This window comes from Acanthochromis polyacanthus, chromosome 2, assembly GCF_021347895.1.
Source record: "Acanthochromis polyacanthus isolate Apoly-LR-REF ecotype Palm Island chromosome 2, KAUST_Apoly_ChrSc, whole genome shotgun sequence".
Lineage (NCBI taxonomy): Eukaryota > Metazoa > Chordata > Actinopteri > Pomacentridae > Acanthochromis > Acanthochromis polyacanthus.
In genome coordinates, this window is record NC_067114.1 from 7220739 (window position 1) to 7243759 (window position 23021).

General features: G+C 39.3%; 2 protein-coding genes across 3 annotated transcripts in view; both read right to left on the reverse strand.

The window, feature by feature from the left end:
- Positions 1-522: 522 nt before the first annotated feature.
- pros1 (protein S) lies at positions 523-11910 on the reverse strand. Its single transcript, XM_022191539.2, has 14 exons — positions 11725-11910; positions 10958-11115; positions 9679-9703; positions 9518-9601; positions 9310-9432; positions 9074-9199; positions 7137-7265; positions 6775-7015; positions 5087-5273; positions 4696-4860; positions 4367-4535; positions 2885-3021; positions 2558-2786; positions 523-1537 (listed from the first exon to the last, which is right to left on the reverse strand). The coding sequence occupies exons 1-14, from the start codon at positions 11801-11803 to the stop codon at positions 1350-1352; spliced, it is 2040 nt and encodes a 679-aa protein (XP_022047231.1). The 5' UTR covers positions 11804-11910; the 3' UTR covers positions 523-1349.
- A 1251-nt stretch (positions 11911-13161) lies between these two features.
- The window catches only part of rasa3 (RAS p21 protein activator 3), a 46794-nt gene continuing 36934 nt past the window's right edge, over positions 13162-23021 (reverse strand). Inside the window, exons 17-24 of one of the 2 annotated variants that reach the window (XM_022191542.2) lie at positions 22821-22898; positions 22532-22605; positions 19097-19203; positions 17546-17628; positions 17210-17418; positions 17018-17118; positions 16735-16918; positions 13162-16383 (exon numbers count right to left, since the gene is read on the reverse strand). In XM_022191542.2, coding sequence (XP_022047234.1) covers positions 16308-16383; positions 16735-16918; positions 17018-17118; positions 17210-17418; positions 17546-17628; positions 19097-19203; positions 22532-22605; positions 22821-22898 — 912 coding nt within the window. In that variant the 3' untranslated portion in view covers positions 13162-16307. Of the gene's footprint in view, positions 16384-16734; positions 16919-17017; positions 17122-17209; positions 17419-17545; positions 17629-19096; positions 19204-22531; positions 22606-22820; positions 22899-23021 lie in introns of both variants that reach the window. The other variant, XM_022191541.2, reaches the window with a different exon arrangement.

The following is a 23021-nucleotide window of genomic DNA, read 5'->3' on the forward strand; positions in this document are numbered from 1 at the left end:
ATATTATATATTAAACAAATATTTTAAACAAATCTATGCATTGAATTAAATTGAAAAATTAAATGAAAATAGAATTTTCACAACTTAAAGTGGAATGATTGTTGGTCCCTGCAGAAACTCTGAATGAAGGAGAAATGACTTAAAGCAAAAAGAAGATACTCCAAGGTCAGACAGTGTTTAGTAAATGGCAGCAATATGAATTTGTTGTGTCAGCAAGGACTTAAAAAACACAAGCAGTGCTGGAAATGCAACAGAAGTGTGCTTTGTGTCCCAACAAATGACAGTAAACAAGAAAAATCAATACTTTATGTCTTTCTGGTCAACTACAAAATGATCCCTGAACAAGACACAGATTTAATCGACTTTTACTATTCTGTGACGAGTTAGAATATTCCGCATTGTCACTATTATTACCACATTTAAAACGATAAAACTAATTGTATCTTCCTCCTCTTTCTCTGAGATAAAAACTCCTGTGTGGCCTTGTTTCTGACGATGGCGGGAAGTCAGAAGAACACAATGTTGAAATTCAGCAGTATCAAAATGTGGCTGCTTTGATACAGTTTTATTAAAACAAACAAAACAAAAAACAGTGAACAACTACACACATTTAAGTTATATATTAAGGATGGCTTGTTCTATATACAAGGTGAATTCTGAATGTAATAAAACCAGATGATGAGGACAGAAACAGCAGAAAGCTGTAATTATGAGAGAATACCTCTGGGGACAACCATGGGGGCGTATAATAAAACAATAAAGCATGTTTGATGAAACTGCAAGAGAACTGAATTGAAAGCCTGTAGGCTCAGCTTACTTCTCTGTTTTTTACGGCCAGAACCACAATTTCCACTGGTTGCCTCAAATGTGTCAAGAGATTAGCGATAGTACCGAGATTCAGTAGCAAGGACAAAGATGGAGGTGGTCACACAGCCTGGTCAAAAGTGACCATTTGTTTATTTTTCTACACTAATATAACCATCTGTTGTGCAACAAATGGTATGTGTGCTCCAGAGCTCAGCTCTTCTTTTTGGAAAACATTTAATTTTTTGCAACAAACTGCTACAACTATGTCATCCAGCTTCCGACGAGCTCACTGGCAAGCCTGCTTTCATTGTGACTCACAAAAAACAACAACAAACTGAACAAATCGCTCCCAGGGCAGAAACAATAATACTGTATGGATAAAAAGCATTAGACAAAGCTTAAAATAAACCATCTACCTCTATCTCCTCTTCTTGTCACTTTTTCTCCTCTAAACTCTCTTTCCAAAATATCCCAAGAAGTGGCCCCGGTGGGATGCTGCCTAATTTGAGGGCTTTTTAATGTGACGAGCTTGTTAATTAAGGTCACTTTCTGTGCAAGTGTGATGCATCGGGGTGCCTCTCAGGGGCAGAGACAGGAGGGCAGGAATGGGACTTAATACTGTTGTGTTTGCTGAGAGCCTCATCAAAGTCTAGCTGCTGGCTGTTGACAGTGATGTCCATGCAGCCGTGGTAAAAGGCCGTCACAGGGGTAGCAGGTAGTGGGACGTCGTCTAAAATAGAGATTGAGAGAACAGTACAGTCAGAGAGGATGACAGGAATAACAGATGGTCTAGTGAACTGTTTGATGGCCTGCCTGGACATTTGGTACACTGTAAAAATAAATCCTGCAAAACTGCAGTAAAAATCTGTCAGCAAGAAGGCCAAAAAATTACTATTTATAGAAATACAGACTTCTGATGTAGACATAATCTGCCTGCTTTTTTGAGAGTCAACATGTAGTTTTTTGGAAGATACTATCTGTATTTTAACAAAACTGGGAAAATCTTTGAAAAAAAATAACAGTTGAAATAATATACCATTTTCAACCCCTTTTTTCAAATATCTGTAAGATATATTTTTGTTATTTGTAAACAAAATTTTTAAAAAAGATGAACATTTACAGCTAATTGGAAAAAACTGATTTACAGTTTAGAAATTTACAGATTTTTAATGTGGACGTTAAGTACAGTTTGGTTCATATGGTAACTGTGATTTCACCAGCTATTTGTAATTTAACAAAACAATGAAAATTTGAAATAACTGTAAATTGTTTTTAAAAAATACAATTAAAAACTGTGACAAAATGTTATTTTTTTTTAACAGTTATGTTCCTCTCTCTCTATTTTTTGTATCAGTTTATAACTTTTCATCTAGAGCAGTCACTTGGTCAATAAAGTTTAGTTTTCGGACCAAAAATCCTGCCAACAAATGACATTCCCATTACCCTGTGCTGTACTTTGGCATTCAATCCTGTTTGACATATGTTAAAAAGCTAAAGTAAGATGTGACAATGAGTATGGCAGCAGGCTGACAATAGCATTAGCAGCTTTAAGCACCATTGTTTTTAAATAGAGCTTCACAGACCCACTAATGATAGCAGCACAATCAAGAGGATAACCCAATTAGGCTGGATTTGAACTTATTAGCATAACAAGGTCACACTGGCCTTTCCAAGGTGGCCATAAAGAGCAACAAAATCATGCTTATAGCAGAGATGAAGACTAACTTGTGCACTTGCTGCTCTTACTAACCCGGTATTCCACCGATGTATGTGCTGATGGGGTTCTGCATGGTGCTGTTGAGGCGCTCCAGTGCCTCCTGCAGGGCATCCGACTTCATGTAGCTGACAGTGGACGAGTTGGCTGTGATCTGAATTTCTGTGGGAGTCACATTCAGCTGCACTGTCAGCTGGTCGGGGTAACACAACATCAGCGACTCCAGCGTTGCCACGGAGACACCGTCCAAGAACACTTGCAAATTCTGGAGAATTGAGAGCAATGACAACGCACGGTTTAATCATGCGAGAGACACGTGATGCTCCATGTGTGTTTTTCCAACGAAAGCGGGAATAAACTCACAGCCTCTTCTTCTTCCTTTGATACCACAGCGACCGACAGAGGGACCGTGTTGTTGTGGATGAGAGCAAAGATTACACCTGTGCTGCTGGATGGACGTATATTCATCTTTATATCCACATTCCAGCTCCCAGAATCACCTAGTTACACATAGACAGGAAAAAACAAAACATTTCTCTTGTCAGGTTGGAAATTGAAGCTCTTCAGCCGTTTGCACATTTTTACCTGAACTCATTAGTTCTCTGCAACTTTTATGATATTCTCTATGCGACATGTTTGCACCTCTTAAGTTCTGATATTGAAAATAGTGAATGCACAATAGGGCTGCACAGTGGTGTTAGTGGTTAGCACTTTGCCTTGCAGCAAAAAGATCCCCGGTTCGAATCCCGGGGTGGGCCTGGGATCTTTCTGCATGGAGTTTGCATGTTCTCCCTGTGCATGCATGGGTTTTCTCCGGGCACTCCGGCTTCCTCCCACAGTCCAAAAATATGCTGAGGTTAATTGGTTACTCTAAATTGCCCGTAGGTGTGAATGTGAGTGTGATTGTCTGTCTGTATATGTAGCCCTGTGACAGACTGGCGACCTGTCCAGGGTGTCCCCTGCCTTCGCCCGAGTCAGCTGGGATAGGCTCCTGCGACCCTAATGAGGATAAAGCGGTGTATAGAGAGTGGATGGATGAATGCACAATATTAGGAGCACCTGCACACCTGCTTATTTATGCAATAATCCAACCTGCAACTCATATGGCAGCAGTGCAATGCTTTTGGCCCTTTAATACAATTCAATCATGATTTCAATGCCACTGTTTTTCTCAATATTATTGCTGACTATTGCTCCCCTTATGGCCACAAGTTACCATTATCTATTCTCTAAATATTATGTCAAACTGGCTCCATGAACATGAAAATGAGTTCAGTGGACTTCAGCAGTCTCCCCAGTCACCAGATGTGATTCCAGTAGAAGACCTTTGGGATGTGGTGGAACGGAAGAGCTGAAGCATGAATGTGCAGCTGAGAAATCTGCCGGAATGATGTGGTGGAACCATGTCAACACGGAGAAGAATCTCAAAGAAATCTTTCCAACGTTTTGTGGACTCCATGACACCAAGAACCTGATGCCATTTTCAGTACAAAAGCAGGTAGTGCTATAATAAAGTGCTCATTGAGTGCAACTGGAACCTTTCATATGTGTTTACTTTGGACCTGTGCTAGTCTGTATTGCTACATAAAACAAGTCTTTGTTACACATCTACTGGGCCTTTTTGTGTGGAATTTTGTGCTCCTTATGTTTCCATGCGTTTCATTTTCCTGCCATCCTAAAACATATTTGGTAACCATCCACTAACAGCCTTTAAATCAAAGGGCTTTGCTTGGTCTTGCTGCACTACACTGCAGCCGCTCAGTGCCCTTAAGCAGTGAGGATGGATTAAATGCAGACGCCAAATGTTCCCACAGGGAATAATAAAGTACAACTTAACTTACTCACTGTAGTCTATGTTGAAGTGAGCCAGTCCTTCCCCAGTGAAGAAAGATCCTCGCTCTACATACACAAAGCAGTGTTTACTCTTCTTCTCCTGGATGACCTCCTTCACCCCGGACGCTCCCTGGTTCATTAAATTCCAGCCCCGGATGCAGCCATCAAGTCGAGGATTGATCTGACAGAGGAACAGAGCACAGCAGGATGTATTTCTGGTCTGTGAGACAGCATCTTTTCCAACCAGTGTAGATTCTGATGCATTTATTAGGCTTGTAACAATTTCTTTCTTTTAAAATCCCCTGTCCTTTGTGTGTGGATGCTGTGTGTGACCATCTTACAGGCTTGATGACGTTGTCAGTGCGGTTGGGCAGAGCAGCGATGTAAACTTTGGTCTCCAGTTTGCCGTTAACCGAAGTAAAGAGACTCTCAGGGCTGTTGATGCTCATCACGGCTTCCTTACTGATCTTCACACTGATGCTGCTCTCCAGTTCATCCACTGAGATCTGCATGTCATGCATCAACAACTCTGTCACAATATTTTCTCACTTTGCGCCTCTACAACACTCTCTAACACATTATTCAGCACAGTTAAGCACACGAGCATGCGCTACCACAGCACAACGCACTCTCAATCCATTCAGTTTATCGATTAGCACTTCTGCGAGCTATATATTATCCATAGGGGGAAGAAACTAATTACACATAGGGTATTACTGGACTACAGCTTACCACATGCCACTGTCCATCATTGATGGCTTTTCCTCCACTGGTAACCTTAAATGTGTGCTGGTTTTTAAACTGGACTTCAATTCGACCGCCCCTGAGCCCCAACATGAACCATGAGTTCTGGGATGACTCTGCATACAAAACAACTCCCTCTGGGTCAAATGTACGAAAGTCAAACTCGGCAGCAAACCTATGAAGTGAAAGAAGAATGACTTCAAACAGTAATCTAAATAGTTCTGTACAATCAAGGCAGTACAAGAAGTGACAAATAATGTATAAAACCCTGATTGTCTGTATTGTCCTCTGAAGTAAAGGACACCAGGTTTATGACGCTGGCAATGGACCAATTTCCTGGCATTTTTGCTGCATATTTTCTCTAATGAGGATATCTGAAGAAATCTTTTAAAGCTTTTCAATCGTGTCTTCCTGGGCCGTTGTGACTGATAACTTCGCTACACACAGGAATATCCTGCGTTGTAATCTTGTGTGTGATTATCTGTAAATGTACATTCATTTAAATCTATTCCTTCTAGATGCTAATTAGAAAATATTACTAGATCCAACCTAGTTAGATTGATGTTTATTTTGTTGGGATATTTAAGCAGGCTGACATCTAAAACTTCTCTCAGAGTAATGGAAAAGGATACATGTCTGATTACAACTGTGTACACAAATAACTATTGTCTATAGTCACTGAAAATCATGTACACTTGACATCTACAATTCTACAAATTCATTTAGCAGACGCTTTTGTCCAAAGCGACGTACAACACAAGCAAGAATTCAGACATAAGGAAAAACCTTTAGTAAGTGCAAAAAGTGCAACTGGTCAAAGGTGTTGCCATCAAGTTGCAGAAGTGACCCCCCCCCCCCCCCCTTTTCTTTTTCTTCAACTTTGTCAGTGCTAAATAAGTGCTGGGTTTTGGACCACCTGACTTATTCTACCCCTAAGGTGGAGTCGGATTAAGTGCCTAGGTGTTCTCTGAAAAACTGAGTCTTGAATTGTCTCTTAAAAGTAGAAAGGGACTCAGCAGAACGCACAGAGTTTGGTAGTTTGTTCCACCATTTGGGAACAACAGAGGAGAAGAGTCTGGTTAGAGATTTCAAGCCATGCTGGGCTGGAAGCACCAGGCGTCTCTCACATGCAGAGCGAAGTGGGCGTGAATCTGTTATTATTTATCAAATCCTCCAAATTTTCGTCTTCGGTTTTAACTTCCATCTCTGTTAGTATTATATGAAAATCCACTTCTAGGGGTTTCAACTTGTTTGGGATGAGAGGTTTAAGAGGAATTGAAGTATCTTTATTGCTGTTGAAATCACATTTTGTTAGATACAGCTGAGACAAATCTTTAAACAGCATCTTATGGTCTTCATCTTCATCATCAAACCCTTTATTAGTGGAATTTTTGGAGTTTTATTTGTGTAAATGACTGTTTCCAGCTTTCATACTACATACAAGTGAGTGAAAGAAATGTCCAAATCAAGTTCAATGTGACTATCCATTAATTTCAACCTGTAATGATTTTCAAATTATATTAACAATAATAAAAATTTATAGCATAGATTTTGTTAGGAAATTCAACCTCTACAGTTTATGTAATTTGCACTAAATGAGTCAAAACACACAAAACACTTTAAAGATCTTTGACAAAATGCAGCACAACAAATTTGTGTGTGTGATAAAAACCTACTTTGTGTTCTCTGGCAGACGGAAGAGCAGAAAGATGACAGGAAGGCCTGCAAACTGCTCCCCCAGGTAAAGCATCTCAGGGTGTTTGAAGTCATGCAGGTCCACGCAAACAGGGATTCTCTCACAGTATCTCTGGTCTTGTGCCAGACGTAGACCCTGACGACCATCACAGTGGCATTCGTAGCTGCCCACTGTGTTTATACAAGTCCCATCGCACACATTCAGCTCGCACTCATCGACGTCTGGAACAACAGAAAAGGAAGATTTTACAGGCAGCGATCTTCAGCTCATCAAACATCCGTTTTACGGTACTTAGTTTTGTAAATTGTTGGAATATTTAAATTCAATAAATTGAAGCCTCACCATTGCAGGTCTTGGAAGTGAAGTTGTATTTAAATCCAGGGGGACACTGACACTCATACATGCCTGGGGTGTTGACACATTTTGCTGGTTCCTCACAGATACTGGGGTACAGCAGGCATTCATCGATATCTGAAAAACAGTCGAATGTGAAAATATGCAAATAGTCTTGTGAGAATTTGGAATATGAACTAGCTGAGTCTTAATTAGAAAAACTTAACACAGCAAATAAACTCATATTGTACTATTTCACAACAGATGTCATCTTAAAGCACTTCACACAGTAAGATGAAGACCTTACAAGATGTAAACATAGTACTTAACAACTTCAAAGTATCCCTTGGAATCAATAAGAGCAAGCACTTGGCAACAGGGGGACAGTTTTTGTGAAAGTGCCTCAGGTAGAGTGCAGCACAGAATCTTACCTGGTGGTAGATTCATTGAAACATTGAGCTGCTGAACATCACTGCTTGAATAAGAACAAGCAAAGAAGCTATGAGCTCACCTATTGGATATTTCTGGAGGTTCAGATCAAACCTCCATAAGCGAAGGGTCACTTTTCAGTATTTATTTCAAATAGATATAGTCAATCTGATAACTACCTAATTAAACCATCACTGTTTGCTGCTGCTACATGTGAAGTATTATTGACTTTTAAACATCTCTGGGATTTGAAAACATTTGTCTATCAAAATACACAGTTTGAGGAAGGAGTCACGAATGATTGACAAGATCAGAGAAAATTTAAAGGCGGAATAAACCAAATACATGCACAATACTGGTCAAAAGTTTTGAGACAGGTTCTCATTTATTTGAATGGAAAGTGTCTCAAAACTCTTGACCAGTAGTGTATAAAAAGTATCGCTCAAGGGTCTGTGGGTACCCGAGCTGATAGGCTGAAGGTTAATGCATACAGTACAATTCTGATTACAGACTTTCCGCATCTCCCTACACTCATAATGTGATAATGTGTAATTAATTTTCCAAAAATAGAGGGAAAACACAAAATAAACAAAGGTAAAGATACATTTGACCAACTCATTTTTTTCTGTTTGTTTATAGATATCAATAGAATACTGTTATCAGATGCTGTAACAGCGCTAGTTTGATGATATCACTTTAGGCTTGGGGAAATTATAAGGATCATTTTATAATAATTTCAGACATTTTACAAACTAAGAACTGAATGATTTAACTGAAATTCACCATTATACCTGAATGAATTATTAACTGTGGCTAATCTGAATTCTACCATGGGCAATTTATGGTATACTTTGGACAAAAACACCAATCATGTAACATTAATGTATAATTTGGAATTTATATTGACAGACTGTGTGCAAAAACATCTGCACATTCTTTTAAATCTCCACAGCCCATCAAAAAAACTGAAGAAAGCAAATTTACTGAGTCCATGTTTGTGAAGACTTTGTACTCAACAAGTACTGGACATGATCAAAGATAAACAGGGAATGAACTGACCATGCAAAATAAAAGTGGAGACACAGAAACGAGCAGAAACAAGACGACAAACATCTAAAAACTGAGCAGGTTCTAACAGCTCAGAGCTACGAGGCAGCTGGTGTGTCTACAGCAAAAAGGATGGACCGTCTTTTCAGATGTTATAGGCTTTTCACTTTCAGTTACACAAGGGGTCACCTCAGGTCAGCTTTAGAAATAACAAATGGTGTGGCCCCTGAGGGCAACAGCTGGGGGAACAGAGCTTTTGTTTTCAACTGAGTAGGGTTCCATCATCTATATGAAAAAATAAAAAGGAAGCTGTCAGACAGAATATAAGCCTGTGTGTTTGCTCAGCTGCCATGAAAATCTGTTGGAGTTGGAACAGCGAAGCAGCTCAACATCTTCATATAGGGGACATATGCATTAACATACACGAAACAAAAAACATATGTATGTGAAATCAGATTTAAACGTCTTACCCACACAGTTGATGTTGTCGTTGATGAAGTAGCCATCTTCACACATGCAGTGGAAACTACCAGGGATGTTCTGACATTTTTGGTTACATCCTGCTGGAAATTCAGGATCTCTGCACTCATCGATGTCTGTCCAGGGAACACATCAGCAGCCAGTCCAATGAGGAAATAACATTCTCACATGATGTTAGACATAAAACAGAGATGTTTAAAATCCCAAAAAATGTTTGAGAACTCACCGTCCTCACAGCGCAGCCCTTTCCAACCAGGCCTACAAACACATGTGAAGGAGGCCTGGCCGTCCACGCACCTTTCTGAGCCCTCCTTGTAGCACGGATATGGTGTGCACTGGTTATTGATCTCTGGTTTGGAACACACACAGGACGCTGTTGAAGCATTTCACAGCTGAAACTAACCGCCATTAAAAACTCAGGTAAAACCTCTCACCTTTCACGCAGGTACGAAGGTCTGATGGGATGGCAGAGTCTGAATCCTGGCTGTTGATGCCAACACGGTGTGAACCCAGACACGCTGCAACAGAGAATGTTCTTTGAGAAAATGAACAGGCTTGTAGAGACAGGAATTGCAATATAATTCTGCAAACTTACCAACATATTTAGGGTAGAAGTATTCCTGGAAGAAGCACAGCAGACTGTTAACAGTTGCAACAAGAGTACAACCTTCAACTAAGACACTGCTTGTTTATTTTTTACACATTTTACTGCAGAAGTTTAAATGCGTTCAATATCATAAACGTGTTTTCTGTAAACACAAAACAGCTACTTGATACGTACGTAACTAAAACAGATCTTTTCGATGTATCCTTCGGTGATGAGAGGCTGTTAATCGTGGCATGTAACCATTTAAATAGTGCTGCTGTCATGACATTGATCGAGGCTACAGATAGAGAGAGGCGACTGCAACAAAGCCAAAGATGCAAAATACCTCTATTCGAAAAAAAAGTGCAGAGTATCCGGTCTAAAAATCTGCTCGGCTGGTAATCATTTGACCCCTAATTTAAAATGCGCTTTTTTAAAGATTATGTTCAGATAATTTTTACCTTTATATAGAAATGAAGTACAGAAAGACAGAAAATGTGGGAAAGAGAGCAGCAAGTGTCAAACCAGCAGCTGTTGTTATAAATCTAACAAATGACTGGTTTATTAGGAAATAGTTCGATGACAAAAATGCACTTTCCCGCTATTTTTGTTTTTAGTGGTGCTGAACTAAAGTCATACAATTCCAAAGCTGAATATCCAAAAGTAGAAAGTTATCACAAATACAAAGCTTCAGGACAAAGTTGGCTAATCTCAATTTCATCAATTTATTTCAGCCATTGTCAGAACATTACTGGACCAAAAAGTTAATAAATTGGTGACATTTAAATAAATCATGTTTGTTCTTGAAGTGTTGTGTATGTAGGTGAAACTCACTGGTTGCAGGCCTCATCCGTCACTTGCATTTTCTTTTACTTTCCCTGCATAATTCACCTTTAAACCTGCGGCTACAACACACATAGACCTGCACACACACCATAACCTCCATACCTAAAACTGCAGTCACATTAATCTCATTCATTATCACTCCAGTAGCGAGTATGATTGTGTCTGATGTATGTTTGTGCTTTTGTTTTGCTTTTTTATTTAGTTTAGTCTTTTTAATCTATCATATATTTAGTTATACCTTACATTTATCCTTAACCTTTTATAATATTACCCTTGTTTCTACACTGTGAATGGATGCTGGAAACGACATTTCGTTTAACTGTGCACTACGTGCATCGCTGAATGACAAATCAACTATCCTTCTATATTCCCATCTTCACACACACTATCTGCTTTTCCCTCTTTGCATTTCCATCAGGACACATCTAACCGCTGCTCTCACCGTCTCTGGATGGTTCTCAAAGATCTCCCTGGCCTCCTCCTTGTTGCACAGCTCCTCAATGCACTCCCTCTCCAAGTTCCCCTTCTTGTGCTCCTCAAAGAGGGAGTTGGCTCTGCGGTGCCTGCTCAGGAACTGGGAGGCTGTGTTCTGGCTCAGGACTGGAACAGACACAGAAATTCATCTAAACATAATGTGTAAAGCTGCGGTATCTTTCAGTTGTCAGATCTGCATTTTTGCCATTATAACAATCACAACTCAACCAACATTTTCCTGTGCAGGTTACCACTGATTAATACAAGCAGGCACATATGAGAAAACATGACTGATCCCTGCAGGAATTTAGTTCCTCTTTCCTCATGACAGATGGCTCATGTGGCTGCTGCTGCCTGTATGGAATAAGTGGACAAACACTAATTACTCTTCTATGAATTGGCCTCAAAAAACGGTCATTGCGAAACCGTTATTTCCCAGAAATTACCCCTAGTTGGTGTAACAAGCAGCTCATGTTGTCCAAGCATTGCTCCACAGTCTAGAAAAGAAGTCATGACCTCTCACACTTTCTGCTCACATATGGTAAAAGTGATCTATTAAAGATTAAAAAAAAAAAAAAGAAGTCCTAAACCGTTCCCAGCTGGTCTCATCCAGGCTACAAGCTGTCCGTTTCAAACTGGGGCACTGGCTGAATACACACAATAATTCCCCCCTCTACTGAATTACTTCACCAGCTCAACGGGGGGAAAAAACCGCAAAAACTCAAACATACTTACATCGATAAGCATCGACGAGCGTCACAAGTAATACGAGACAAGCCAAGTGTTCCCCAAGAGCCCGCTTCGTTCTCCACATAGTCGAGCCGTTCTTCCTGCTAGGCCACGGGTTGGCTCTGAGTGAAGACTGGTTGAGCGCAGGTCCGTGCGGGGAAAAAAACTTTATTCTTCCCGAAAGTGTTTTCGAGGAGAGACGGGGGGGGGGGGGGGGGGGGGGGGCAGGGCAAGTCGGAGGGAGCGGACACGGAGGGCTGCGAGTGGAGGCAGCTAGGGAGCGCTGCTAACACACTCAGCAGCTCCGCCATTGTTTACTCTACACGCATGTTGGTCTAAATGGCCGGCTTGCTGAACTCATGCATAAAATAGGTTTACACAACACAATACACGACAGAAGGTCACAAAGCACCGACGCTTTCTGGAAGTCCTCACACATGACACACGCACACACGGTGGAAAAACTAAACTTTGGTTAAGGCACAAAAAAAAAGTTTGTGGCAGCTAAGTAGAGCAAGTAGTTCTCAGTGTCAGTCTAGATAGGAGGATAGTTATTCTCAAAGGCAAAATAATAATGTAAAAGGACAAGAAAAGTATTCTTACCCAAACCCAGAGGGCATTTTCAACATCAAAGTGGGGTGGCGGTCTGATTGTTGCTTAGCAACTCGCAGCAAAAATGGCCGCCATCGATTATCCTATATATTCGCCTGTTAATTTTAAATAATTTAAAATTTCTCGCTTCTCAAAGTTCATAGCAATGGTGCAGATATGTATTTGAGTATGTAAAGACTTTAACAGATATTTTGGAGGAATACACATTCAGTTTCCTGCAGAATAAAGACATTTTTAGTCTGTTTTCTGCGGAATTAGCCTCAGCTCTTAGCTTAGCTTAACAGCAGTCTTAACTGAGATCAAAAGTCTAAAGAGTTTTTTAAAATATTAATGAATAAACTACTCTAAATCAGCAATCATTAATATAGAATGTTATTAAAAGTTAAATTTGTTTAAAGTGTGTTTAAAAATATACAGTTTTGTGTGTGTGTGTATATATATATATATATATATATATATATATATATATATATATATATGGGCTATTTAAATAAAATATTTGGCTATTAACAAAGACCTAAAATTAAAATCGGAGCATACATCAATAAATAAATATATTATCTATCGTATACAATAATTATCTATAGTATACAATAATTTATTCAAATCTCCTATTTTAAAATTAGCATTTGTATACATTTATTAAAAATAATTATTAATTTATATTGATAGTTAATACTAAAAATACATGTAAAAAGCAACATAAATCAGTAAGTACATTTTCTAATAATATGAATTGATGAACTTATTTATGACACATTTTATCACAATAGCTTCAGTGAAACAATACATTTGTTGTCAGTTTCTGTAATAAATGACACGGACACCACATTTGCATTAATATTGGTTTCATTTAGTTATTCAGGAAAAAAACACATCACATTTTCACCATCCATTCAGCTGTTTTATGTACACATATAACAGGCTTATTTTAATACTTTTAAAATATTTGTACAAAATACAATGTTCTCCCTTTATAATATGTGTTTATCAGAGGAGGCATTTTACTGCAAAAAGGTCAGCAGGTGTGCATTGTTAATTTGTGATAATTTGACAGGCTTATTGAGGGGTTGTTAATATTATTGCATGCTGAAACACCATTATTGCATAAGTCATTCCTTTGTGGGCTGCGGGGTGGAGGAGTTGTCATTACTGTAACTGCCATCACTGCATCAAGTCAGCTAATATTTCTGGGAAGGTTCTTTTTCTTACTGTAAAATTATAATAAATATGAGTTTATTCATAAACCTGAGGAGAGTTAGTAACTGGTGGAAACAAGCACTCACCAAAGTTTAGAGGTTAAAGCGACGCTGCTCTCTTAACGTTTCATCATTTTTGTACATAAAATGTTTGGGGGAGAATGTGTTGGCAAAGGAACAGTGGTTCTATACAAGAGGAAAGAGTAGAGTAACAGTGTCTTTAGTTTCATTACAGGCAGTGGTTGTTTAACAAGTGGCACTGCTTTTCCTGACCTGTAACACTGGGTTAAATCAATTGGCAATACAACCCGTCATGTCAGTCACTCGTGTTCACACCGATGCACACACACAAAACACACGCACCTCAGTCATTCAGTTCAGAAGATAGAAAACGGAGTCAAATTGTTGAAAACCTTCCTTACAGTTTGTAGATCAACATATTCGACAAAGAAAAACAAAACAAAACATGTCATTGGAATAACTGCTCAGCTGTTTTTAAAACAATATAGGTTCTGAGATATAAAAAAACATATCTAAACAATAATCTTCTTCTTTTTTTGTTTGTTTTTCAAAAAAGTGAATTTTAGAAAAGTGATGACTGGCACTGTTAGGGATCCTGTGATCACGGGAAACACCCATGAGGCTACATAAACACGTACTGGAAAATACAAAATTTGTCTGTGGTTTGTAGTCGTCTGTGGCTACGCTCGCTGAGACTACAACTACACTTCACATGCACTTGGCGAGAGTGAGTGCTAAATGAATGTCAATGACAGTGTTTGCCTTTGGAAAGCATGAAGCAACACAACACAACTGGATAACGATAATAAATCCTGTACCTTCAACGGAAATGGAGGTGCCGTCTGGTAAGATTCACACAGCAAGACAGCTTCTCAGAGAGGAATGCATATAAATAAGTTTTAAACTGCAAGGGGGGCAGCTTTTCTAAAGTAAAAAAGAGCTACTCACAGAACAGAAGAACCACGTTATTAGGCAGCCAGCGGGGCGACACAATCAGTCACACACTATCCATTTCACAAATATAACTTGAGAAGAGACTGGTAAAAATGTTAGTATATGGAGTAATTAGAAGAAAAGCTAAAAAACACCCCCATTATGTGTGAACACATAGTCGCTGCTTTGTGATAGTTGAAGGGGAAGCTCGGCTTTAACTGTTTTTTTATTTACACAGAGTGAAACAAGCAAATGCCTTTGAGTGTATGCTGAATGATAGTCTTAGCAAAATGCTGGATGTCAGGGAAAAGTATCAGCTCCATGCAGATAGACCTACAACAATGACAATATGGCTAAAAACACTTTTCTGGAACATTTATCCACCCATAATATATGTGTATGTCAAACGAGGTTAGATTTCCAGCTGGGCTCCAGACCTCCAGGTCAGAAGGGTCTATAGGTTCAGTGAGGTTGTGGCAACACCTGTGCAGTGTTACATAAACAACACAGCTGTTCTGCAATAAAGAGCTTTCTTTATGTTGCCCGTGATGCAAGTTTTTAACACTGTCATGGACGCACTGTACTGGACTGCATTATATTCTAAGGTATTCTTAAATTCTTTCCCTCTCATGTATGTAAAAAAGGAAAAATAGAGCTCCTTTTAATATAAAGTCCACTACCAACAGCTCTAATTCTGAGCCCAGTAAATGACATATAATGAAATTTATGTATTTCTGACAAAGCTAACAAAAACTGACCATTATTCTGTTAAGATAATGGCTGAGTTGTTGTATTAAATCACATCAGATAGTGGTTTATCTATTTAGTTTATCTACTAATTCTTCCCTGCAAAAGTGGCTTTGAACTTAAATAAAGTTTAATTTATATTCACAATCAAGTTGGGCTCCACTAATCAGAGAAGCTGTTTCATCCATGAACTCATTCATGCTAAGCAACATACTCTCAAGCAGCATACAAACACTCAGTGTAAATAGGTTAAAAAAGAAAAAAGAAAAACATCGCCATGCTATTCCTTCAACGTGGGTACTGATCACACACGGGCACAATATCCAACCACAACAGAACAAGGCTTCAAATGAAACATGACAACCTGAACCTATACATCAGTTAGCACACCGTTGATAAGGATTAAAAAATGAGGGGTAAAATTGTGCGTGAAGTGATTTTCGATAGCTAACATCGAGTTGCTCTGGGCTGTGCTTGGTCCCGACGATCCCTTCTTGAGTCCCCTCGACCTTCACAGCCTTCCTGAGGAGGTTGAAGAGGGGAGCAAAGCTAAAATAGAATAAAAGATACACGGGAACAACACCGCCTCAAGAGGGGAAAACTGCAGTCTTTCCTTCCATCTAGAGTTTGGTCTGTCATGACGTGAAATACAATGGAACATTTCAACAACCATTAAAACAACCAAATACAAATCAAAACAGGTAAAAGAAGCTTTTTTTTGAAAGTGTGCTGCGAGGCTTGATCATACAGATTTGGAGGCGATTAAAGTGCGTGTTGGTCACTGTCAAAAAGCTGTCCAGTGAAAACGTTTGTTCTCTCGTCACATCACAGAGAGGAAACAGATGTACGGTATGATGATTTCTTCATTCATATCCCTCCTTTCCCTCCACAATTGTTCCTCTTTTTTTCTTGCTGGTCTGAGGTCTGTTTCTCCAAATTTGGAGCGATGCACTTTTGAGACACTGCAAAAACAAGTCCAGCTACACAGCCACCGAGCTTTGTCAGGATGGATTTTTTTTGCAGTAACGAAAAATTTGCTGGTTCTGGGCATCATAGAAACAGTTTACAGTTCCATGGCTAGATCGAGTAGGTGGAGCTCTCGGACTGCTGCCGGATGTAGCACTGAAAACTTTTGTCTCCAATTGGATGCTCCCTGAGGAAACAGAGAAAGATGGAGTTTATTTGCTACTATTACATGCAAAGCTGGAGGTAAATATATGCACCAAAGTCCAAGCAAAAACTAATTTGACTAGATTGAAGTGAAAATCCAAGAGAAAGCTCAAAGAGGTGGTTAAAGCAATAATATTAGTGTTATTTTAAATGGTAAAAGTGCGACATTTATTGTCTAACGTGTTCTATATATGTTAAATTAATAACAAGAAATTATGGGCTGTATGATTGCACCACCTGCTGGCCCAAAAAAGTCCTTCTGTACTGAATTAGATCCTCCTCAGATGTGTTTTATACTCTAATCTGAGCTACAAATAAACACCAAAACACCTACTGGCTGCCTATCTTTGTCTTCTTGAACTTGTCCCGTTTGTACTTGGTGTGCTGCTGCTCCAAAGTCTGCACAGCTGACACGATCTGCTTCAAGGTTTTGTAGGTCTCCTGGGGGTCATCGATGACAAAGGTGGAGTACTCCTCCTGTTCGGGGCCGTCGTACACTGATTTACTGCCACACGCCTCTGCAAAGGGATGACAGGCAGCAGAGTGAGAGACGGAACGACAGAAACTAACGTGGAAAACAGGCAATCGCACGCACGCATGCTCACAAATAGTCTGACCTTGCATCTTGATCAGTTTGGTCATGTACGTGCTGAAGAGGGAATAAATCCTCTCAGTCTCTCTGTCTCCATCTACGTCCAGCTGGATATTTGCTGGGAGACTGCTGAAAATAGATGCATACAGGAAATGAGAAAGGGAGCAAGTGGAAACAAGGGATCTGATGCTGGATAGAATTGAACAACTTTGTGTACCCGGTGCAGGGCGTGCACCCCGGGGCTGCGTCTGCTGACAGCTTGCAGCAGAGCCAGTGGCCGTTGAGGTAGGCTGAAGGATGGTAGACGCTCAGGCGTTTGCGGTTGCATTGGCTGACTTTGGTCAGGATGTCGATCCAGTCACGTGCCTCGACGCAGTTGTTGGCCTGGATGTAGAGTGCCCGCTCTGGCTGAATAACCTGGAACATCTGCGAGGAGGGGAGAAACGGACAGCGAGGGAAGTGAGGGGAGAATCGAAATACTTGCAGGAGAGATCTGTGCCAAATGTTGAGAGCTCCAAGTATTTCATAGAGGTTTGCTGTGTGTGGTCCTCACATTTTTCATCTTGAAAGACTCCTCCTCCAGCCTCTCCACAGCCAGAATGTTCTCTATGGGAATGCTGCATAAAGCTCCCTCACCTGGAGGTAATGGGGAAAACAGCAGACATGGGAAAAGGTAAAATTTACATGAATGTTTGAAATTATGATCACATTTATCAGCGAGAATTAAGCAGAAGAGATCATGTGGCTGCCTGCCATTAGAGTCAATAGAGCATCCCTTTGCTGGTGAGCCTGTCAGTTTTTACAGTGAAATAAAAGTCATGTTTTTTGGTGCTGCAGTTCCCATAATTTTGTGTTTGGTGGATGTAAACTGAAAACAAGATAATGTTGCCAATGATTCAGTGTGTTACTGTAGCTGTGGACAACATATCCCCATTTTTTTATTCTTAAATTTGTTTGGGTTTTTAAAGCATTTTGGCAAATTGCCTCCATGAAAAGAATGCATAATATTGGCTATTAGATGCTCTTGTCTGAAACGTACCAACAAATTTACAGTGGACTATCACTGGATTACTGTAATACTGAAGAAAATGTACTAATATGCTGACTCTCCAGCAAGTTCTGGATTTTTAAAAAAATATTTCTAAGTGGATTTATACATGTTTATTTGCAATGAGCTTCAGAGGAGGTAACATCCCTGAAAGTACAATTCACACAGCAGCTAAAAATGTGTTTATCATGTCTGTATGTTTAGATTTTGAGTTATGACTCCAAAAATAAGGAGCATACATCACAACATGTTAAGCATGGTGATAAATAAAATAATAAATCTTTACTTCCTTGCCATCAAACCTCCGTTATATCAATAATTATGATAGAGTGTTCAACATTTTCTATAATTTTTCTCATGTTTATAACAAGAACTACACAGTAGCTCGGTGATTATTACTTTCGCCTTGCAGTTGGAAGATACTGGAATAATACTAGACTAATTCCATCCATCCATCCATTATCTATATACCGCTCTGTCCCCCGGTCACTAGGGGGGTTGGAGCGTATCCCAGCCAAACTAGGGCGAAGGGAGGAGACACCCTGGACAGGTCGCCAGTCTATCACAGGGCTGCAAATAGAGACAAACGATTACACTTATGGACAATTTAGAGTTACCAGTTAACCTTAGCATAGTTTTAGACTGTGGGAGAAAGCTGGAGTACCCGGAGAAAATCCACGCACGATCTTCTAGCTGCAAGCCGATGATGCTAACCATCGAGCCACTGTGTAGCCCCTGGACTAATTTGAAGACTCTTATTATTTCCAAGTCTTGAGTAAGAACACACACCGTAAAACTGCTTACAATTTGTATGTAACATAATTTCACAACCGTATGCGTGTATGTTTTGGCCTGGGCTTGTTTGGATGCATTAATGTGCTGCCTGCTCAGTAACTTAATCTCCAGCACATGTGTTGGATGATGAGTGTGCAGACTAAACAGCAGCTCAGCAGATTCTATCGCCCTCCTGCTGATTCGAACACAAACACACACTCAATGACATAAACAGGCGAGAAAACAACGCAAGAAGATCCAGAGAAAACCCGCTGACCCTACCTTTCGTTCTGTGGTAGGTAAACTCATGGTTGGTGAGTCGAAACCATCGCTTCTTGAAGTTCTTCAATCCAAACCGGTTCCTCCCTTGTGCCCTCTTGATCATAAATCTGGCGAGAAATGGGAAAGAGAAACACCACTGAAAAACCTGACAGATGAGCTCAAGTTTCACAGTAACAGTATACAAAACATATCAGTATTTTTATTTCTGCAGCACGCTGCATCCCTTATAGAAAGAGTGTGCTACCAAAAGAATACAAATTATATACTTGAGATAAAACTATTCATAAATACATTTTTGTTTTGAACTCCTGTGCAGTCAATAATGTACATTTATCATCCATTTACATGCTGGTATTTATTGAATTAATCTTTGCTGTATATTAAAAAACACTTCAGTGCATCCCTCATAGATTTATCAGTCTATGAGTCAAAAAGGAGATGATTAAAGGTACCAGTGTTTTTGCATATTTTACCTCATTGCCTATAAATTGTGTATAAATCACTGTACTGACTTGTTGCCAGATCATAACAGAATTTTAGATTCATTTCCAACCTTGAAGACAGCCACTGGTTTCTCTTTATTTCAGTACATTATGAAAATAAACTTGCAGAGATGTGAAACTTGAAATAGCTGATATATCACACTGAACAAGTCATATTGTGCTCATGTTCAAGCTTTACTTTTAAGAAACTGGAGCTGAAAGAAGTGGATCAAATGATTGGTTGTACAACAGAAAGATAATATATGATGTTTTAGTATTTTCCTAGTTTGTTTCCAGCTTTTCCAGCATAAAGATTCATTGTAAACTGAAAACTAGTTCAGCAGAACCAGAGAGAAACTTGCATGGATATGTGTCACTACTGTTTTGCATTTTAGTTGCTGAAAATATTTTATAAAAAATGCTTACTTTTCAAATTCTAGGTTTGATTTTCGGTCAACATCAATGAATGCAGTGTTTTTCAAGTTCCAAATTCTTTAATGATACATATTTGCATGCAATGATCCACTATAACGGACTAGAAATCTTCAGGGAAGTTTCTGATCTCTGTAAGTTAATTGAAATAAGTGGAACCAACACCTGCCTGCACCTTGAAATTGATCCATAAAACATTGGCCAGTGACGTGAGCTATACACTATTTGTTGTTAAAACATGTAAAACCACCAGTATGGTCCTTTAAGGGAGAGTAAACAGCAGGATATCTTTGTTTTAGAGCTGGAGGACCTTAGGGTACGAGGAATGTGAAGCACCGGGGTTATAAACACAACAGCTACGACTCTCCCACAGGAAGATCTGTACTCCTTTCACACTGCAGAGTGCAGAATGTGCTGCCATAACGCCTAATGTGTGCGGCGGTGATAGGGTCACGGTCTGAACAGAAGGTATAAGAGGGTCAGGATGTGGGCAAATATGAGATCCCAGACATGTTTGTGCAGTAGCCAACGCCTGCTGTCACTGTCACACCAAGCATATCTGGCACGGCGAGGAGGAGGTGGGCCATCAGCGGTAAGGACACCTCCCAGGTAAGCAGGGTTAAAAGAACACACTTTACTTTATACCATCACAGTCACTGCAGGCATCATGTTAACACGTGCAGTGACAGATAGTGCAACAACACCTTTTTAGGTTGCTCAAATACAGACCAGATATAAAGTAAAGTGCAGCATCTACTGTAGCGCATGTTGATGTTGGTGGGAGAGAAAATGGCCGGCTTGGTTTTTGGGTGGGGGTGGGGTCACGGTGCACACACAGGAGGAGGGTCATAAGGGCAAAGCCTTTATTTAGAGAAGCTCTTACCTGCCCTTCGTGCCTTTTGACCCCTTCCCATCAACCCTCTTTATAGTGAGTTTTACACTCCTACACCCGGTAGCAGAAACAAGAGAGGGTGGGGATGTGGATGAGTGAGGCAGTGGAACAACCACTGACAGCTGGAAACACTCTTAGTCTCTACAGCCTCATTAGGAATAGCATTAAAATAGCCCAGCTGTTGTTAGAGAGGGCCTTGGTTTACTGCCTCAGCTGTATCGTGTCACTTTGGAACTGAAACTGTAACTTTAAGGATAATCATTTTGGATATCTGCTGTCTGGCAGAGAGTTAGATGAGAAGACTGTCGCCACTCTCACATTTGTAAGTTCATTACACGGTTATAGCCAACAGCTGGTTAGCTCAGCTGAGCATAAAGATTGGAAATATGAAGCCCAAAAGTAACAGAATCCACCTACCAACGCTATAAAACTGACTACTCAACGATCTATACACAGTATAACCCTGTAAAACCCACTGTTGGAGAAATACAGCATCAGTTTTATTTTTTAAAATATTGTTTTCTACTATATTTATCATTTTTGCTTATTTTTTCTATATTTGTTTTCTATTTTTTGCTTATTTTCTTCTGTGTTTGGGTTTATATATTATCATTATTTATATTTGTTAATTTAATTGTTTGCTCATTTTCTTCTATAGTTGGGTTTAAATATTATCACCATTATTTATATTTTTTAGTTTTATTTATTTATTTTTTGCTAATTTTCTTCTACATTTGGATTATCTATTATCATTATTATTATTAGTTATATTTTTGGGAAGTTTTTTCGATATTCGGATTTATGTATACAATTTTTGTATATTTTATTTATTTTATTTACTAATTTTTTTCCTTATATCTGGGTCTTACAGGGTTAAATCTGCACAAAATGCTGCAAAATTGTGTTCGACCATTATTCCAAAATGGCTAACTCCAGTGCTAATCTTGCAGTCACACCACATAAATAAACTAAATTATCTACTTTATGTGCTATATGTGCAAAACCTATAGTATAACACCTATAAAGTTGCCCAAATCGACTGCATTAGTAAAAAAAAAAAATCCAAATCCGATTCTATTTTGATGCAACTGCCAGCAAAGTTGCATTTCCAACCTCTGTGCCAACAGTTAGTCAATACGTCTGGTGTTGTTTTCACCAGGTGGGAGATACTGCCAGTGTCGGAATGTCCTGATGTACCTGACACTGTGTTACAAGTCAGTAGCTGCATGTCATCATCGTGTGAATTGTACACAGAAGCTAATTAGCTCTTCTCTGATCTGTGGCTTCATATCTATCATCCAGACCTGGGGGGTGAGTGCTATCAGTCTTCTCATCTACGCCTGTCTGCATGTGTTATTAAAAGCTAGAAGAAAAAGAAGCTAACAGACAAACATTAAAGCTGTGTAATTAGCATCAGAAAAGAAGAATGATGCTATGATTATGATTACAGCCACAGAAGACAAGACAGTCTAACGATGATCTCAAATAACAGTTGCATAAATTCATCAAATATCACAAATGAGGGACTTCATGGAACGTAGCTAATAAAAATGTTTACAGTCATTCATTTTTTTAATTTCAGGTTTTCCTTTTCATGAAAATGAGTTTATCAATAACTTAGATCCTTACCCTTCTTTGAGCATGATTGGTGTCTCAATACTCTTCTGATCCCATTTTCCAGACGTGGAGATGAGATCCAGGAACTGTGGAGGGAAGTGAAGAATGTCAGATATCAAAATATTCATCATGGTGGTAACTTTTTGTTTACTGTTTTCCCAACAACTAAAATTTTCAGGCTTAATTTCTTCCTTTCATTACCTACTAATCTGAGTTTATCTTTATACATCTGACATACAACCTCTTGATCGTGTGTCCACAAACTTTCAGAGATTCACCACATGTAAAATCGGACACTCACGTTCTTCACAGCGTCTGCATATTTCTGCTCATTGAAGTAGTCGTAAAATGCAGCCATGTAAGACTCTTTGAAATTGGCCTTGAAAGGAGATAAAAGAAAGAGAAAGAGCGACAAAATGAGGAAAAAGGTCGATAAACTGTGTTTGACTTAAACTGTTTACACTGAAATTCAAATGAAGTCCAGAGGGAAAATGCACTTTGA